This window comes from Ostrea edulis, chromosome 8 (genome assembly GCF_947568905.1).
Source record: "Ostrea edulis chromosome 8, xbOstEdul1.1, whole genome shotgun sequence".
Classification (NCBI taxonomy): domain Eukaryota; kingdom Metazoa; phylum Mollusca; class Bivalvia; order Ostreida; family Ostreidae; genus Ostrea; species Ostrea edulis.
In genome coordinates this window covers 58,072,953-58,092,108 of record NC_079171.1, presented here as the reverse complement: position 1 = coordinate 58,092,108, position 19,156 = coordinate 58,072,953, and the positions used below count along the sequence as shown (strand labels likewise).

Sequence of the window (19,156 nt, the reverse complement as noted above, 5' to 3'; positions counted from 1 at the left end):
TACATGCTTTATCTTTAAGAAGCAACTGAAAATTTGAGATATATTTTGAGATACCCTGTGCATTTATACAAACGATTACTTTAATGCAAAACGGCTTAGTATTTTTGTGAAAGTAATCAGTAAAACTGTCAAATAGCATATATACTGGGTAATGATTACTAACACACTATGCATAATAATTAATCTATAATCAACCTCTAGCGTGCGACCATGGCTATTGGGGGGAAACTTGTGAAAATAACTGTAGTACCACCTGTGCCAATCACTCTTGTACACGAAGTGGGATTTGTACGGATGGATGCAAGGCCGGATGGGAGGGCCCTAAATGTGAAAAAGGTATGTGTTATATCATAATGTCATATCTTAACGGCCATGACGAGCTTTCTCCTTCTGGTTTCTCCCCTATCTCTCCGTCTGTCAGTCCCTGTCTCTATTTTCTATCACAGTCTGCAGGGAGGGAAGACACGGACTCCACTGTAACCAGACATGTAGTCGATACTGTAGCGGCGGTTGTAAACCAGACAATGGACACTGTCGTGATGGATGCAATATTCCCGGCATTCAACCACCAACATGTGATCAAGGTAAGCTAACCAATCTCAAATAACTTCAAAGCAAGATATATTTAAAATACCCCACCTTTGTGGGACCAGGGATCTGTGTTTGCCCTACTTTCTTTTTTGTATTACTAATGGGATTTATGAGATTGATCACTGCTCGTTATTTTCACCTTTCATAATATTGCAAAACAATGGTAGACATCAATTCAATGGGCTTCTTTAAATCCAATTTGTTGTTATGGTCACACAGAATGCCATCTTGGAACGTTTGGCGAGAACTGCAACGATACCTGTAGTGATAACTGCCTAGAGGGCGCCGCCGATTGCAATCTCGTCAACGGAACCTGCGCAGGAGGATGTAAAACTGGATACGGAGGGCATAACTGTAAAACTTGTGAGTCTAATATTAGTAGTATTTTCAGATCTATGTTGTACGTGAATATGCGAAAAACGTGTCAAACTGTGCAAAGGTTAAATTTACCCGTGAATCCTGTATCAATGTGAAAGCATATTGTGGAATTAATTGTTTTAATGTGAAAAATATCATATCACGATCAACAATGGAGTAATTCCAAATTTCTATCAAGGAAGAATGTTTGATGCCATGATATCAACAAAAGAGGATTCCTTAGAGAGAGAGAGAGAGAGAGAGAGAGAGAGAGAGAGAGAGAGAGAGAGTCTAACAGTAGTAGAATTACACGATCTGTATTGTCTAACTGTAGTAGTATTACACGGTCTGTGTTATCTAATAGTAGTACAAGTACACGATCTGTGTTGTCTAATAGTAGTACTAGTACACGATCTGTGTAGTCTAATAGTAGTACTAGTACACGATCTGTGTAGTCTAATAGTAGTATTACACGATCTGTGTTGTCTAATAGTAGTACAAGTACACGATATGTGTTGTCTAATAGTAGTACTAGTACACGATCTGTATTGCCTATTAGTGGTACTATTCCACGATCTGTATTGCCTAATAGTAATACTATTACACGATCTGTATTGTCTAATAGTAATACTAATACACGACCTGTGTTGTACGTGAATATGCAAAATACGTGTCAAACTCTGCATAGGTTAAATTTACCCGTGAATCCAGTATCAGTGTGAAAGCATATTGTGGAATAAATCCTTTTGATGCTGAATATATTGTTTCAAGATCAACAATGAAATTACTCTAAATTTATATCAATATAAAAAGTAAAGAAATATGTAAGGAAAGTGACATCATAAATGTTCTATGATCTAAAATTCTGTCAGATATAGCAGTGACGAAGATTTAGATAATTGTTAATGGTTCAGAAAATTGATTTACTATTTGGTGGTTATTTGAAAAAATGTGTGTTTTAAAAAAATCACGTGTTCCTTATAGGGGATTCTAACATTACGTTTATTAAACAAAACGTGCAATGTATAGTAAATTATTCATGTACATATTCAGAGAAATCATTCCTTTGATGTTTTCTACCAGCTTTTGTAGGAGCGTTTAAGGAAGATGAAAGCGAGACTGGTGTTATTGCCGGAAGTGTAGGAGCAGTTATCGCTCTTGTACTGTTGGCGACCTTTCTTCTGATATATCTCTTCCGGTGAGTAAAATAGTTTAACATATGCATCTCTGTATGCATGTGTAGATTTGTATGTACGGTGTGTCAAAAGTCTTGATAGAAGTTCAAGGTAATGTAAATGTCAGTTAACAGATGACTATCAGGTTATATAGACGTGTTGTTTCTCTTTTTTGTATTTTAATGAACATTCTTTTACGCTGTGATATTTCTTTATGCCTTTATTCTTTTCTCACTGGTATTTAGTATATCTAAAAGAAGACGAAATACACGAGATAGAGACAGTTCAAAATCCCGGGAACCGGATGTGGAAAGTATAAAAGGTGACAAAACGATCGAATCAATTATAACAGATGTACATACATCGTATTGTGTACTACGTAATCCATTAATATACAAGTTCTTTTTCCATCTGCAGCACGAAATATGACGTATTCAAATATAGAAAGTGTTAACAACATTCCACTTGGTCACGTGAACAATGTTTATGACGTAGCATTGGAGGAGAATGTATACTACAACGCATGCTCAGTCTGTAAGGACATCCGGATAGTAGACATGCCAGAGATTATCAGAGTGATGGGGATTAATGACAACAAGGAGTTTGTCGAGGAATTCAATGTAAGACGATCTGCTTTATATAGATAAGTCAATCTCCTAAACAAATGTCGATATTATAGACATAAGCCAATCTCTGAAACAAATGCCGATCTTACAGATTTCCATTTCAACTTGATTTTACAGAATAATTCGATTATACAAATATACATTTAAGTAGATTTTATAAGCATTAGTACCCTGTTTCACTCCCGTGATGCAGTTAGTCACTCATAGGCTACGGACAAAGTATAGTGATGGCAATTTACAGTATTGGATTAACTGAATTTCAATATTGAAATGTGAAATGAATTTAAATAAAACTGAATGTTTTCTAATATGGAGTCACATACAACTATGTATTTTGTATTGCTTAAAGGAGTTATGAGATTGATCACTGTTCGTTATCTTCACCTTTTTTCTTCTCAATAGAAAATACCAAATGGAGAGGAACATCTATGTGTCGTTGGAAAGTATCCTGAAAATATTCCAAAAAACAGATTTAAGACCACTTTTCCTTGTAAGTTAATTTATGTTAATTGTCAGAGAAATATATGTGTTAAGTACGTGTTCAGAGATGTATACACGTGTATTGTTTTCTTGCTCTGTCAGAGGTCCATGTTTATCCCACTTTCAATTTTGTATTCTTTATAGCAGCTATTTTATTGATCGTTGATCATTATCTTCACTTTTCATATAACAAACATAAAGGAACTATTCAATTTTTTGTCCATAGAATTAACGAAATCATACTAATATAGACGTCAAGAAAAATTGCACTGTTAACGTGATATTGTTTGAGCGTTCTTTATGCACTGATTTTGACAACGGCTAATCTGTCTACCCGATCAAGATATTGGGCAAGCGGCGAGTGTGACCGGTCGACAGGGTATTATTACTCCTCCTAGGCACCTGATCCCACCTCTGGTGTGTCCAGGGGTCTGTGTTTGCCCAACTTTCTATTTGGTTTCTCCTATAGGAGTCAGGAGATTGATTATTTTTCGTTGTCTTCACCGTTCATTTTATGATGTTTGTCAGATGACCATTCCCGAGTTGTACTGAATGTAGATGAACATCACAAGTCTGACTACATCAACGCCAATTTTATCAAGGTATGTGTAATGTGTTTGTGTGAAATGGATTCGTTTCCGTTTCTCAAACATATTCAAAGTAAATCAGAACAATTCCCCAAAATAATAAATAATAAGAAATACATCAATGAAAAAAATGAAAACGAATTATGAATAAAAAGAAGGAAATATGCATAAAAGAGAGAGAGAAAAGAAAACAAAAGCCTCCCAAAAATTAATAACACAAAATTAAATTAAATTATATAAAGCAAGAAAAAGACCCCTCCTTACAAAAAGATGAACAATATCAAAGATGGTAAGTTTCAAATGCTATTGAAAAAAGAGAGGAAAGTGTTAAAAGGTGTGTGTGTCGACCGTGGGTAACGTAAAGCCATCCTGTTTCTTTGCGATGGTGTTCTAATTTTGTAACTTTATACTAATTTTGCATTTATATACTAATTTTGTATTTGTAGACTAATTTTGTAACTTATTCTAATTCTGTATTTGTCTATAAATTTTGCATCTCTATACTAATTTTGTATTTGTATTCTGATTTTGTAGTTGTATACTAATTTTGTATTATATACTATTTTTGTATGTGTACACTAATTATGTAAATTATTATAATTTCTGTATTTGTATATAAATTTTGTATCTCTATACTAATTTTGTATTTGTATACTAATTTTGTAGTTGTATACTAATTTTGTATTTGTATACTAATTTTGTATTTGTGTACTAATTTTGTAGTTGTATACTAATTCTGTAGTTGTATACTAATTTTATAGTTGTATACTAATTTTGTAGTTGTATACTAATTTTATATCTCTATATTAATTTTGTAGTTGTACACTAATTTTGTAGTTGTATACTAATTTTGTAGTTGTATACTAATTTTGTAATTGTATACTAATTTTATATCTCTATATTAATTTTGTAGTCGTATACTAATTTTGCAAAGTTTCATTATTACATGGACTGCAGTATTGATTGTGATATTAAAACACGTTTGATTTCTTTCAGCTGTCATTGGAGAAGATTTTTAAATCTTATTCTGTCTTGTTCTCTTTCATAGCGACAGTTTCATTATGTTGATTTATTGTTTATCATTACCTGTAGGACACGAAAGGCCGCCGATCATATATCGCAAGTCAAGGTGAGATTCTCATCAGTCTGATACACGTTGACCGTAATATGATTATAGGGACTGGAGCACCTTTTTATCAATTAAATTGTTTTGTCATTTCAAAGTATAACTCATTTAAACTTGAAAACCAAGATTTTTTAACCTTCTTAATTTAAGAATAAAAGTACTATTTTAGCCTTAGCTCTGTGTTACGTAAAAAGACTCGAGCATTTTTTAAATATTAGTTTACTAACTAGTGAAAGGATAATTGTTTAGCTTTAAGCACCTTAACCATAGAATGACACATTTTACCTAAAGAATACTTGAAATGTGATACATACATGTAAGTTAAACTTAGATAGGTAACCACAGATATTCTACAATTTGTAATGAATAACTAAATTTTTGTTTACAAAACAAGTACGATGAGCTTCTATCAAATGGATTTTTGAAAATCGTTAAGCATCCTCTTAAGAAATACGTTTCATTATTGAAAATACATGAGAACGTGAACTGCGATGCGTCAGGCCAACATACCGAAGCATGAAAAGTAAGCCGGCGTAAAGCGTTGTGAGTCCATACCCTTATGTATTTTCAGAAGAAAAAACTGATTTCGTATTGTATTTTCTAATTTATTTTCATGTCTGTCGGACTTCCCACACGTTAGAATAGGTGTCATACTTACATCTATATGTACATTGTTCAAAACTACATTGCATTCATGAGGAAATAGAAATATTTCCACTACAATTTGTAATAAAAGATACTAGAGCCAATACTTTGTAATTGCACTTGTAGATATTCGTGATATAACTTTTGATATGAAAATTCGTGGAATCAGTCATTTTTTATTCCTGATCATATCGATATCAGTGAGTAATACTTCATTCATAAAAACAACAATGTGGTTAGGGTTGCCTTTCCCTTTAAGGCACCATTTTTTACTTCAATGAAACTGTGGCGCGTAGTGCAAGCCTTTCCCAATCACTGGACGTATTACACGTCAATTCAAGAGGTTAGCTCGTGGCACCAAATTTAACACGATGGGAAAAATGCATAGGACTAGAGTAGGATTTTAACCTATGCATCCTGAATCTCTAGTCCGGTGCTAAATTCAGCCATCTGGATACTGGCAATCGAACCCGGTCGGCACCTTCATAGAAAAATGAGCCAACAAGGTCAACAACTCCACATATTTCAAATTTGTCAGTGTGGTCAAGATGTTTCAACAAATATAAAACAAACTACTTTAACAATTAGTTAATGCATCTAAAACTAAAACGCATGACACGACTATTATAGCAGTTATTCCTATGAACACATAAACGCTCTCATTAACATGTCCTTATTATTTGTAATGGTTCCCATGTCATTTGCGTGCTGTAAAACCAAACACTAACATTCAAGAAATATATGTACATCTGTACCCAGATATATATGTATGTATCCAACATATATGTATATCAAACTGTTTAGAATAGGTCCTCAGTACCCCTTCCTTGTTGTAAGGGGCGGTTCCTCAGATGATACCGCAAAAAACCGAGGACCCGTCTCAAAGCAGGTGTGACACGATAAAGATCACTTCCTGCTTAAAGGCTGTAAGCGCCGAACATAGGCCTAGATTTTGCAGCCCTTGACCAGCAATGGTGACGTCTCTATATGAGTGAAATATTCTTGAGAAGGACGTTATACAATATTATAATGAATGAATCTCAAATAGATGTACATCAAACCTCATAACATGTACATCAAACCTCATAACATGTACATCAAACCTCATTACATGTACATCAAACCTAATCACATGTACATCAAACCTCATTACATGTACATCAAACCTAATCACATGTACATCAAACCTCATTACATGTACACCAAACCTCATAACATGTACATCAAACCTCATTACATGTACATCAAACCTCATTACATGTACACCAAACCTCATTACATGTACATCAAACCCCATTACATGTACAACAAACCTCATAACATGTACATCAAACCTCATTACATGTACATCAAACCTAATCACATGTACATCAAACCTCATTACATGTACATCAAACCTCATTACATGTACACCAAACCTCATAACATGTACATCAAACCTAATTACATGTACATTAAACCTCATTACATGTACATCAAACCTCATTACATGTACATCGAACATGATTTCATTGTGTGTTTCTCATTATGCAAACAATACACTTTACATGAAGGTTTGTTATAACGGTGTTTTTATTGAGAATCAAAATACATGATAACAACAAAGATTTATTTCTGAAAACGACTAGTAACGTGAATATTGAACAGTTTCAAAGAATTCCAAGTCTCTTTATTAAACAGATACCGTACACACCATGCCAACTTTTCCCGACATTGTGTATTATATATTCGTTCACCAAATCCAATGAAGAAATCATTACTTTAATTGGACCAAGTTGAATTGTAACATTATATTTCAATGATAAAACAATGACTATTCCAGGTCCCAAAAGTAACACGGTGGCCGACTTTTGGCGAATGATTGTGCAGGAAAACGTTTCGCAAATCGTTATGTTGACCAATCTGAAAGAAGGTTTAAAGGTATGAATTTCAGAACAGCGATATGATTCCACGCACAAGTACTCTGAAGTTGAAATAAAAAATATGCTAGAGTTCCTCATTGACAATATCTTCGTGGTCTTTGGTGATCAGGTCTTCCAACAGTCTGTTGGAATTCCCATGGGCACGAATTGTGCTCCTTTGTTAGCTGACCTGTTTTTATATTCATATCAAGCAGAATTTATTCAAAAACTTCTACGTGAGAAGAACAAATCTCTCGCTGTAACCTTCAATTCGACTTTTAGATATATCGATGACGTTTTGTCTATTAACAATGATAGTTTTCATTCATATGTCGATTTGATATATCCCTGTGAGCTCGAAATAAAGGACACCACAGAGTCGTCCACTTCTACTTCATACTTAGATATTTTATTGAAAGTAGACATTAACGGCAAACTGACAACTCAACTGTATGACAAACGGGATGATTTCAGCTTCTCCATCGTCAACTTCCCACATTTATGTAGCAATATTCCATTATCACCTGCATATGGTGTTTATATATCTCAACTGATTCGATAGGCAAGAGCTTGTTCTGGGTATAGTCAGTTTTTAAATCGAGGTAAACTACTGACAAACAAGTTGATGGTACAGGGATTTCAACAGTCTCGATTGAAGTCAGCATTTCGCAAATTCTATGGTCGTTATAACGATCTAGTTCGTTAATACAACCTCGTATTGGGTCAAATGCTGTCTGACGTGTTTCATACCGATTGTTAAGCCGTTCTTGGCACACTGATTTTGACTGCGGATAACTCCGTTTACCTGATCAGGATATGGGGCTCACGGCGGGTGTGACCGGTCAACAGGGGATGCTTACTCCTCCTAGACACTTGATCCCACCTCTGGTGTGTCCAGGGGTCCGTGTTTGCCCAACTATCTATTTTGTATTGCTTGTAGGAGTTATGAGATTGATCACTGTTCGTTATCTTCACCTTGCATGTGTCACTGTTGTGTTATATGCTATCGAATTTCAATACGTCATCACCGGTCGACAGGAGATGCTTACTCTTCCTAGGCACCTGATCCCACCTCTGGCGTGTCCAGGGTCCGTGTTTGCCCAACTATCTATTTTGTATTGCATGCTTGGAGGAGTTATGAGATTGATCACTGTTCGTTACCTTCAAAGGAAGTATCTGCTTGTGTCTGGTCTGGGTTTTTTTTATCTTTGTATTGTTAACTAAGTAGTCTTGACCACTACTTCTAATTACGAATAGCGAGTGAAAGGCGAAGATAACGAACAGTGATCAATTTCATAACTCCTATAAGCAATACAAAATAGAAATTTGGACAAACATGGACCCCTGGACACACCAGAGGTAGGATCAGGTGCTTAGGAGGTGTTAGAAAGTGGAGCACACTCTGCTATATACGACACACAATATTTCCTTATTCATTCCGCCTAGACGTAAGGTTAACCTCAGTTATGACCATTTGCCTCAAGTGATGTGCATTTCATTATGATTTTAATTAAAGTATCACTTGAGTTAAATGCAACACATCCTGCAGACTTTGTATATTCCAAGACTCATTATTATTGTACATTCATATGGCGCTTTTTTAAGTAAGCTAATTACCCTAAAGCACTTTACATGTAAAGCTATAAAAACTAAAAAAACAAAAAGAAATATGAATACATAGAAAAGGGCATAAAATTAAACCAAACCTGGCTATATTTTTCTGCAATCGATATTGTCCAATATTGCAACATCGGATGATGTAAATAGAATAAGGGTAAAATGTTGATAAGACAATACAAATGTTTTATACAGATTGACGCCCGTGTATTGGTTGTAAATGGTGAATAATTCATTTATAAACAAATGGGGCCCAACTGTAAATTCGTATTTTGCTAATTATCGCTTAGTTTCCACGAAATAACTATTACGATCAATTACTGTACGCAGAAGGAAGGGAAGTCACATTTAGTTTTGTGTACTCTGGAAACATGCCATAACTCTGTTCACGATTGAGGTTTTCGAACTCTTCCGCATTTAAAGTGCGAAAAAATTTATGTATTCAATCTACTAGCGTTATTTTTATATCAAAATTATTAGAGGGCGTGGTCATTAATGCAATAATTGATTTGTGGTTGCTTATGTCAGTTTGGCACCAAGGTAGAAAAATAATTTAAACAAAATGATATGAATGTGTGGCGTCATACAGATTCCATTATAGGTTCCTGGCACGCTGATTTTGACTACATATAGCTCCATTTACCTTATCAGGATAGAGGGCTCACAGCGGGTGTGACCGGTCGACAGGGAATGCTTACTCCTTCTGGGCACCTGGTCCTACCTCTGGTGTGCCCAGGGATCCGTGTTTGCTAAACTAAATATTTTGTATTGCTTATAGGAGTTATGAGATTGATCAATTCAGATCACTGTTCGTTATCTTCACCTTGATAGGAGTTATAAGATTGATCACTATTTGTTGTCTATATTTTATAAAATGATGAGAGGACACATTCATCCATTAAAGACATTATTTTCAAAGCATTAGATGTAATCTAACAAATGATTATAACGACTACGATTAAGTGAAGATAACGTACAGTGATGAATCTCATGTTTTCTATAAATTATGGGCAAAGTAAAGACAGACCAATGTCACCTGTGTGGGGAGTCTATGTCTCTCAACGAGAGCATGCCCTGTATATAATTAATCTATGAATTAGGACAATCTACTAACAAACAGGATATTTAACAGACTCGTTGAATCATTTTGCAAAAAAAATGCCATGGTTGTTATAACGATATCATTTAAAAAACACCCAGCTTTCATTGGCTTAGATGCTGTAAAATGTGTGTCATAGCAATTGTCAGGCCGTTCTTTACATCCTGATTTTGACTACGTACGTATCACTCGTTTTACCTAATCAAGATATGGGGCTCATGGCGGGTGTGACCGGTCGACAGGGAATATTACTTCTCGTAGGACGTGATGTGACCTCTTGTGTGTCCTGTTGTGCCTGTTGTCGAACTCTCTATTTTGTATTGCTGATAGGAGTTTTAAGATTGATCACATTTCGTTATCTTCACTCGTTCATTAAAATTATTAAACTTCATTATGATTATCATTGCATTTTGTTGCAAACATGATGTTTTTACATTTCATCTACTATAATTACGTTGTGTTTTTTTTTAAATTGAAAACTTGATGCTCCTTCTATATAGTTAATAAATCACCATTGAATGTTGAGAATTTCTTCTTTTTTTATTAGACAAAATGTGAGCAGTATTGGCCTGAAAATGAAGAATGTAGGAAATTCAGCAACCTTGTCATCACCTCGAAAAGTGTCAATACATATGCTTATTACATTGTACGTCGACTAACCTTAACGACAAAGGAGGTATGTTGTATTTCAGGTGAAATATCACACATTTTGGACCTATGCTTAGCACTCAGGGTCATATCAATGAGGGTTCTTTAGCATGCGGATATCTGCCCCGACATAGGATCTCCCTTTTAAAGGTCATATCCGAAAGACCCGTGATTTTCCGAGCGTTTGGCGAAGTAACAATCGCTATCTGTGTTAACGCCTTAGGTTTGACACGGCTATGACACGAGCGGGTCTCCGACTTACGACCTCCTGGTTACGACGCAAACGCTCTACCGCTCTGAGCTACCACGATTGTCCAGAGATAGCGGTAACAGAGGGTTGTCATTAGTACGTTTGTGTGTTTGTTTTTGTTCCGCATGGGCATTTGTTAATGTTTTGCGTGTATCTGTGTCATAAATAGTGAAAACTGTGTATTCTTCCTAGCTGATCACAATGACATACGGAACTTACTAAAAGAACTAAACACGTTCACGTGATATTCTGAAATACATATAGAACTTTATGATACCTATTGGATGCATGAAGTTATGGCAAGCATACAGTAGACTGAATAATTCATTGTAGACGTCCAGAACAGTAGTTCAGTTTCACTACACACACTGGCCGGATCATGGCACTCCGGATCCGCTCCATCTAAATGTATTCCAGAGTCACGTGATGCGGACTAATTCCTCTACAGATAAACCTATTCTTGTCCATTGCAGGTAATATATTAATTCTAATGCAACTGTTTGTAGTCTGCATTTTCATTCGTTAATGTACTAATATATGATAAAGTTAAACGATCATTAACTAGACGTAAAGCTTTCCATCGTGACGTCATTGAAGAATGATATAAAAACATGACGTTAACAGTAAGCATTCCATGACGTTTTTCACAAAAAAGATAACTCAACGAAATAAGACATGGACACCACAGGAATACATATTTTGTATTACAATGTAAAACTTATACGGTACCAATTTTGATGCACCAGATGCGCATTTCGACAAATAATGTCTCTTCAGTGATGCTCAACCGAAATGTTTGAAATCCGAAATAACTATGAAGTTTTAGAGCTAAATATAGCCAAAAACAGCGTGTCAAAAAAGTGGAGCCAAATTCGTCCAAGGATAAGAGCTATGCATGAGGGAGATGATCCTTAATTTTGAAATCAATTTCTAAATTTTATAACAGCAATTAAATATACATCCGTATTTTCAAGCTAGTAACGAAGTACTTAGCTACTGGGCTGTAGAGACCCTCGAGGACTAACAGTCCACCAGCAGAGGCCTCGACCCAGGGGTCATAATGTAAAACTTATACGGTACCAATTTTGATGCACCAGATGCGCATTTCGACAAATAATGTCTCTTCAGTGATGATCAACCGAAATGTGAATAACTATATTCTTATCTTTAACTTTTGTTTGTTTCTGACGTTAAAATGCAGATTTAGCTGTGGTAAACACCTGCTAGTTAACGCGTCGCCTGTAAAACTCAGTCTCCGCACTAACAATCGCAAACACATATGTATCAAGATGACAGAATCCACGCGCATGCTCAATTTTTGTGTGAAATAAGATGCATTTTATTGCAGCGCTGGGATCGGGAGAACCGGCACATTCATAGCGCTCGATGCCCTGATCAGATCGGGAAAACAAAGTGGGTCTGTCAACGTCGTTGAGTATGTAAAGGCCATGCGAGGGGATAGGATGTCTATGATTCAGAACGTGGTGAGTAAATACTTGTTAGCAATCACTTGATATAAATGACGAGGAATTATCGCAAAAAAGTAAACCAGTTTGATTAGATAAACGCTGGCATAAAAGTAATAAACAAACTTTCCATTAATATCTTTGGTTGTTTTGTTTTTTTGTTGTTGGTTTTTTTACCATGTCTTCAATATCAAGATCGTATCTTGAATATTTAAAAAAAAAAATTATTCGTTTTTGCCATTTAGTTACGTAAGAATACGTAGGTCAGTATGATGTATTATTTGATAACAATAAATGAATCTGATCATTTCCAGGGGCAATATGTTTTTCTCTACAAAGCGTTGAATCATGGACTACAAGAAAATATATCCCCTGTCAAGAGAACAGATTTTATATCTTCTTATGCTGAAGTTTCAAAGGAATCTGGAGATATTAATAATAACATCATGTATGAGGAATTTCAGGTAATTTTTATCAGAATTCATTCAATTATACGTTACTAGCGTTCACTAAATTGAATTATTTCATCTGTAACCAAGGATAGGTCTTTAAACATAGAACATGTGCTTGGAATTAGTATATTTCGCGGGACACTTGATTTCCCTAGATTAACAGAATCCTTCATTAGTACGAGTGTGGGATAGGAAAACTCGGGGCTTTGCCGAGTCCTAGACAGCGCATCTTGTCCCAGAGGTGGAATTTCCCTATCCCACACGAGTAAATAATGAAGGATTATTTTTCTCGCATTTTACCTACAGTTTAGTGCATAAATTTAGGAGCTTTCAGAAAATTCTGAATAATCAAAATCCTCATTTGAACTTCGATGTAAAAACTAATTAGATAAGCAAAAAAAGCGTGCCCGAAAATGGTTTACACTACAATGTAAACTAAAAAACCTAAGGTTGTCCACCAGAAATCTATACTACATTAAAATTTAAAGAAAACAATGCAAAATATTTTTACTTCACTGTGTAACATAAATCATAGAAAATATATGACGTCACAATCAAACGACGTCGCAGCAGTATGAGACAGGAAAATCTCACATGGCTGTCTCACATGGGTAAAGTCGACGCAAATACATTCCTACGAATAGGAAACTGCCATCAGTCAACGAAAATACATAATAACGAAACTGTACATGCTTGACAATGGTCACAAATACTAGTAGGAGAGAAATTGTGAGATGTTGGGAATACACTAGAATACTAGCGAACTCAACGAAACTATAAACTATCAGAAAAGCCCAAAATACTAATTCCAGTCAACGAAACTATAAACTGTTTGCAATTTACGAAATGCCTCTAAACGAAAATATAAATTGTTGGCAATCAACGAAAATACCAGTACGTCCCAACGAAATTGTGAATCGTGCAATGCACAAAAATACTTGTAAGTGTCGACGAAACATTTGATATTCCACGAAATGCATCTAAACGAAATCGTAAATTGTTGGAAATCGACGAAAATACCAGTACGTCCCAACGAAATTATGAATTGTGTAATGCACAAAAATACTTGTAGCTGCCAACGAAACGTTTGGCATTCCACGAAATGCATCTAAACGAAATCGTAAATTGTTAACAATCGACGAAAAATACATTCCAAAAAGAAAACTGTAGACTGTAGAGAAATCGTGTAATATCACTGGCTCTTACGAATTGAAATGAACCCAAGTACTGAATTGTGTCATACATGCAGACATTTAAACATCGATACCTGGAATATGAATTTTGTTTTGACGATTACAGCGACTCGGTAACATAAAACCTTCATATGAAGCAGATGACTACACAACAGGGCAAGATCACATGGAGATGAATTATGTGAAGACTGTGTTACCAGGTACCTATGATTCTTTGTATGACAGTAGATAATAATGATTCATGCTTGGGTAATACGACACAGATGAAAGCAGTTGAGTAATACAACACCGATGGAAGTTATTGGGCAATATCATATGGATGTGAGTCGTTGAGCAATATAACATGTATAAAAGTAGTTTAAACAGTAAAATGCTTTCTTTTGGTGATGAAGGTAGCTAGCATTGTAGAAAAACAATCGCGTAAGTGAGTAATTCATTTGTTTCTGTAGTGATTGCTGCCTTCACCACCCACATGAAACAATTAACACATTTTATTGCTTATATTTATGTCTTAATGTATTGCTTTAAAATATAAACTAGATTTAAGTACTAAAATATCACACGGTTGACCCATTCGCTACGATAAACGGCACAGCCAATGCACTTTTTGATCTTGATAACGCTACATATTTGGTAATGATTACACAGGCAGATGGTACTAAAAACCACATCGAACTAGTTTACAACAAACATTCATTCATTGTTACAGATGACAGAAATGTTAATTTCAAACGAAATACAAGAGAAATGATTTAGTGAATGTAAATATTGAGTAACAGGACACAGATAAAGTTATTGTTTAATGCAACACGAATGAATGCTATTTAACAATATACATGGATGGAAGTTATTGAACAATGCAAGGCGAAGATAACGAACATTGATCAATCTCATAACTCCCATAAGCAATACAAAATAGATAGTTGGGCAAAGACGGACCCCTGGACACACCAGAGGTGGGATCAAGTGTCTAGGAGAAGTAAAGATCCCGTTATAACAATATAACACGGAAAAATGTATTGAGAAATATAATACGGATGCAAGTTACCACGCATGCAGAATGTTTCTGAGAGGTTTCGGTGACAGTGCATGATAACACGTAGGTTTATATTCGTGTATTTTGCAGTGAACAAGTATGCGGTGTGTCCATCATCATTTGTACCAGGAAGAGCAAATTACTACAATGCCGTTAGTATTTCGGTAAGGCTGCACCATTAGAACTACAATAGATAGGACTTCCGCTTGATGATAGGATGGAGGGGGGGGGGCGATAGATTAATTCAGACGTGGAATTTCAAATGATTCAGAACCAAGTAAAACTCGCAGCTGATCAATTAAATGTAATCCAATATCGCCAAGGCTACGTATGGTGAAATTTGTCCTGTGAAATTTTCCCTATATTGGATTGGGGTCTATCTTCACCCAATCAAAACTGAACATTAAAGTTTTACATTACATGTACGTGTTAAAGTGTTTGGAAAAGGGCGGGACGGTTTTTAAAATAGCGTAAACTCTCCCATTTTACCGTATATCGCATAGAATGAGTAAACATTACATTCATTTCTAGTATTTTAATTAAGTAAAACGGGTTTGATGAATAATTCTATACATAATATGAATTTTATATGACTGTGGACCAATATTGTCATAGCACAAAATGTAACAGAATAGCTCAACGTATCGTGACCTCATTCCTAGGACGTCATATAGTGGGTTTAAACGGCAACCTTGTTTATACGATATGAATAATGTTGATGATATAAAATGAATCTTATCAAATTAAAATCGATTTTGCTTGGGGAGACAATAATGTAATTTTGCTTCTTTCAGAATATCTTATTAGATTTTCTAAAAGAAATATAAAAAAACACATACCTTGTTGTTGTTTTTCTTTCATTGAAATAGTGAATCACAAGTTTACAACAAAACATTTCGACACTAAAATGACGTCATGCTTTATACAGAGCTAACGTCAACAAAATAGAAATACTAGCTTAGACCGTTCAACTACGCATAATCACATAACCAATTTTCGGAAAGACCGAGATTTGTTGCAAAAGAAATAGTAGAGGACTGTCGAACCTTACGGACTTTATTTGCTGTTTTGGACCTCAATAGAGAATCGCACTCGGATCACCTCGGTCGATTCCATCTAACCTCGGGTGTATGATGTTTTCCGCCATATTTCCGCCATAGTGTGTATTCAGTGACGTATAACATCACTGATCAACTGGAACTAATGACAGATCCCACAGGTCCATTTTATCATATTTTAATAACGCTCGCAATGTTTGTAACTTTTTTTTCTCGAAATAGAGGGCAGTTTTCTAAGGAAAACTCGTTATATTCATTTAAAAAACATATTTGATGACTACTTTCTGAAAGTGGAAGTTTTCCCGGGAGAGTAAACAGACGACTGCATAGGTGTAGCTACGTATCACTTAACGTCATACATCCGAGGCTAGATTTAGGGTACCGGAATCTGTCGAAGTATGCCGAACGTGGAGAATCGTACACTGAAATTAGGGCCGTTTAATTCTATACCAGCAACTGCAGAAAGAAACATTCTTACTTGTGCACGATGTTTAGTTTATAGATTCATGTTTTTTACTTCTTGTGTCAAACACGTGACGACTGAACAGTATGAGCAGTAATTAGTAACAATTTTAAACAACTGCCGGGGATCGAATTTACAATCTCCCAGATTCGAAGCGAGGATCTAATCACTAGGTTTATGCGATCGATGATTATGAGAGGCGTCCATGTAATTTGATGTGGAAAGTGATGACCAAGAAGGAATTGTGATAGAGCGATCGATGTTTATTCAAAGATATTCATTTGAAAGCATGTCTATTTTTTACCCATCAGTCATACACGAAAGCAGATGAATTTATATGCGCATAGTTCCCAGTAGAGGGAGCTGCAGTAGACTTAATACGTCTCCTAGTGGACCAAGATACGACGTTACTAGTCAGCATTCATCCAATCAGAAGTATCGAAGAGGTAAATAGTGTCTACATTTTATTTTTTATTTTCTATTTAATTATATGTATTCTCGTTTTTATGTTTCACGATCTGGCCGTTCAGACAAGCGAAAACCCTTAATATCTTGCAATACAACTTTTGAAATTTGATCCGCCTATTCATTTAACGCAGAAAATATAATGCAATTGCTGTACACAGTGTATCATGACGTCATATTTAACTCATTCCAGATATCTTCCTGGGTGGATATGACAAATGAAAGAATTCAGGAACCCCCTTTCGAAATTGAAAAGGAAACTCAATGCAGTATATCTAAAACCGTCAGGAAAACGACATTAAAGATTTGGAAGACCGATGTAAGTTTAAGTGAAATTCAATTTCAATTAATTTTATGAGTTCGTGTACATACCACCGAACCGCCATCTTACCGTATCTGTATTGTGTTCTAAATTTCTATTCAGATTAGCAGTGATGGGTCTAGAGAAAGGGATTAGGAAGGTTGCACTATCCCCATCCCTCAGATAGAAGAATGTTAGGAAATAAAATCATTTTTACCATTTTTCCTTCTTGACCCCATGACGATTGTTAGGCATTTCTTGGCACACTGATTTTGACTATGGATAACTGTTTGCTTGATCAAGATATAGGACTCACGGCGGGTATGAGCGGTCGACAGGGGATGCTAACTCCTCCTTGGCACCTGATCCCACCTTTGGTATATCCAGGGGTCCGTGTCTGCCCAACTCTCTAATTTGTATTCGGTATAGGAGTTACGAGATTGATCACTGTTCGTTATCTTTTACAAGCTTAAGTCGTAATCCACCCCCATTTCCTACCTTTGACAACATCTTGATCCGCTCTTGATTTTAACGTAGTTTCATCCTCCTATGACGTCATAAGATTTTACAAAGTCAATGATTTCATAAGATTTATGCATGTCAGGAACATGAAATTTATTGGGATCTTTTTTCAATAGTTATTGTAAAAAATCTTCTTAATCATAAAACATTTCTAAAGTTATATATGACTACTCAATTATGTCTCAAAATATCAAATCCAATGGCAATAACTCTGTTTTCACGAAATCATTTATTAAGTCCATTATGCGATAGATTTTCTCAACTTTTCACAAACATTTTGCAGATATCATAACATTGTTTTGAATAATATTATATCGCCTCAACCAGATTTTGTGAAATTTTGATAATGCTGTTTAAGGAAAATTGGAATTTTCTGACGCTGATACAGGTATATGTGCCCTAATTGATAAAAAAAAATATCAATACCACAACATACTTATTTTATAATTTTTGTTTGTCACTAAGAAATATCATTTAATGAATCAACAATCAAACGTAACATTGAACCTATGATTCTAGAAGAATGGAGTTACCTTCAACAACACAGATACATGCATCCAGTCAACACACTCATTCGCCTGATAATGACTATCAACAATATTTCGATTTATATACTTAGGTTGTGTTGTTTTTTTATTCCTGAAGTTAGTGCATGCTAAGCAATATACACATATACTTTGGAAAATATCGTATTGCTTTTAATTTTCTGTAGACAAATTCCGAGCCTCACCGTGTTGAAGTGTACGAGTTCCTGACATGGGATCTTAACGAGCTTCTGCCTAGTGACCACATTGTCCTTGTTGACATGGTTACACAAATCCAGCTGGACCGCGAGAAGACGAGCGATGGCAAAGTATTAATCCTGTCCAGGTATGAATTTCATGAATCTAGATGTAGCTACGCCGACATACTTGACTGATTCTGATAGATTCTTTTACATGTTCTTCTTTGAACTGAGATTAAACTTACAATAGGTTTATTCATCGCTCATGGCGATTTTTCTTGTTGTTCATGTTTACATAGAAGGATGTTTACGGATGTACACTTGGTAGGATAAATAAGTTAACACTCTAATTTGTTTGGTATGTGTAGGTGGTT

At 35.4% G+C, this 19,156-nt stretch overlaps 1 protein-coding gene across 1 annotated transcript in view; it reads left to right on the top strand.

Moving 5' to 3' along the window:
* LOC125662623 (multiple epidermal growth factor-like domains protein 6) overlaps window positions 1-19,156 on the top strand; it is a 51,688-nt gene that overhangs the window by 29,784 nt on the left and 2,748 nt on the right. Inside the window, exons 17-35 of the mRNA XM_056147733.1 lie at window positions 202-336; window positions 447-584; window positions 811-954; window positions 2,032-2,146; window positions 2,369-2,445; window positions 2,541-2,743; window positions 3,152-3,239; window positions 3,758-3,831; window positions 4,909-4,945; window positions 7,410-7,507; window positions 10,752-10,880; window positions 11,436-11,575; window positions 12,451-12,586; window positions 12,883-13,032; window positions 14,320-14,413; window positions 15,340-15,413; window positions 17,118-17,216; window positions 17,429-17,554; window positions 18,771-18,928. Coding sequence (XP_056003708.1) covers window positions 202-336; window positions 447-584; window positions 811-954; window positions 2,032-2,146; window positions 2,369-2,445; window positions 2,541-2,743; window positions 3,152-3,239; window positions 3,758-3,831; window positions 4,909-4,945; window positions 7,410-7,507; window positions 10,752-10,880; window positions 11,436-11,575; window positions 12,451-12,586; window positions 12,883-13,032; window positions 14,320-14,413; window positions 15,340-15,413; window positions 17,118-17,216; window positions 17,429-17,554; window positions 18,771-18,928 — 2,215 coding nt within the window. The remainder of the gene's footprint in view (window positions 1-201; window positions 337-446; window positions 585-810; window positions 955-2,031; window positions 2,147-2,368; window positions 2,446-2,540; window positions 2,744-3,151; window positions 3,240-3,757; window positions 3,832-4,908; window positions 4,946-7,409; window positions 7,508-10,751; window positions 10,881-11,435; window positions 11,576-12,450; window positions 12,587-12,882; window positions 13,033-14,319; window positions 14,414-15,339; window positions 15,414-17,117; window positions 17,217-17,428; window positions 17,555-18,770; window positions 18,929-19,156) is intronic.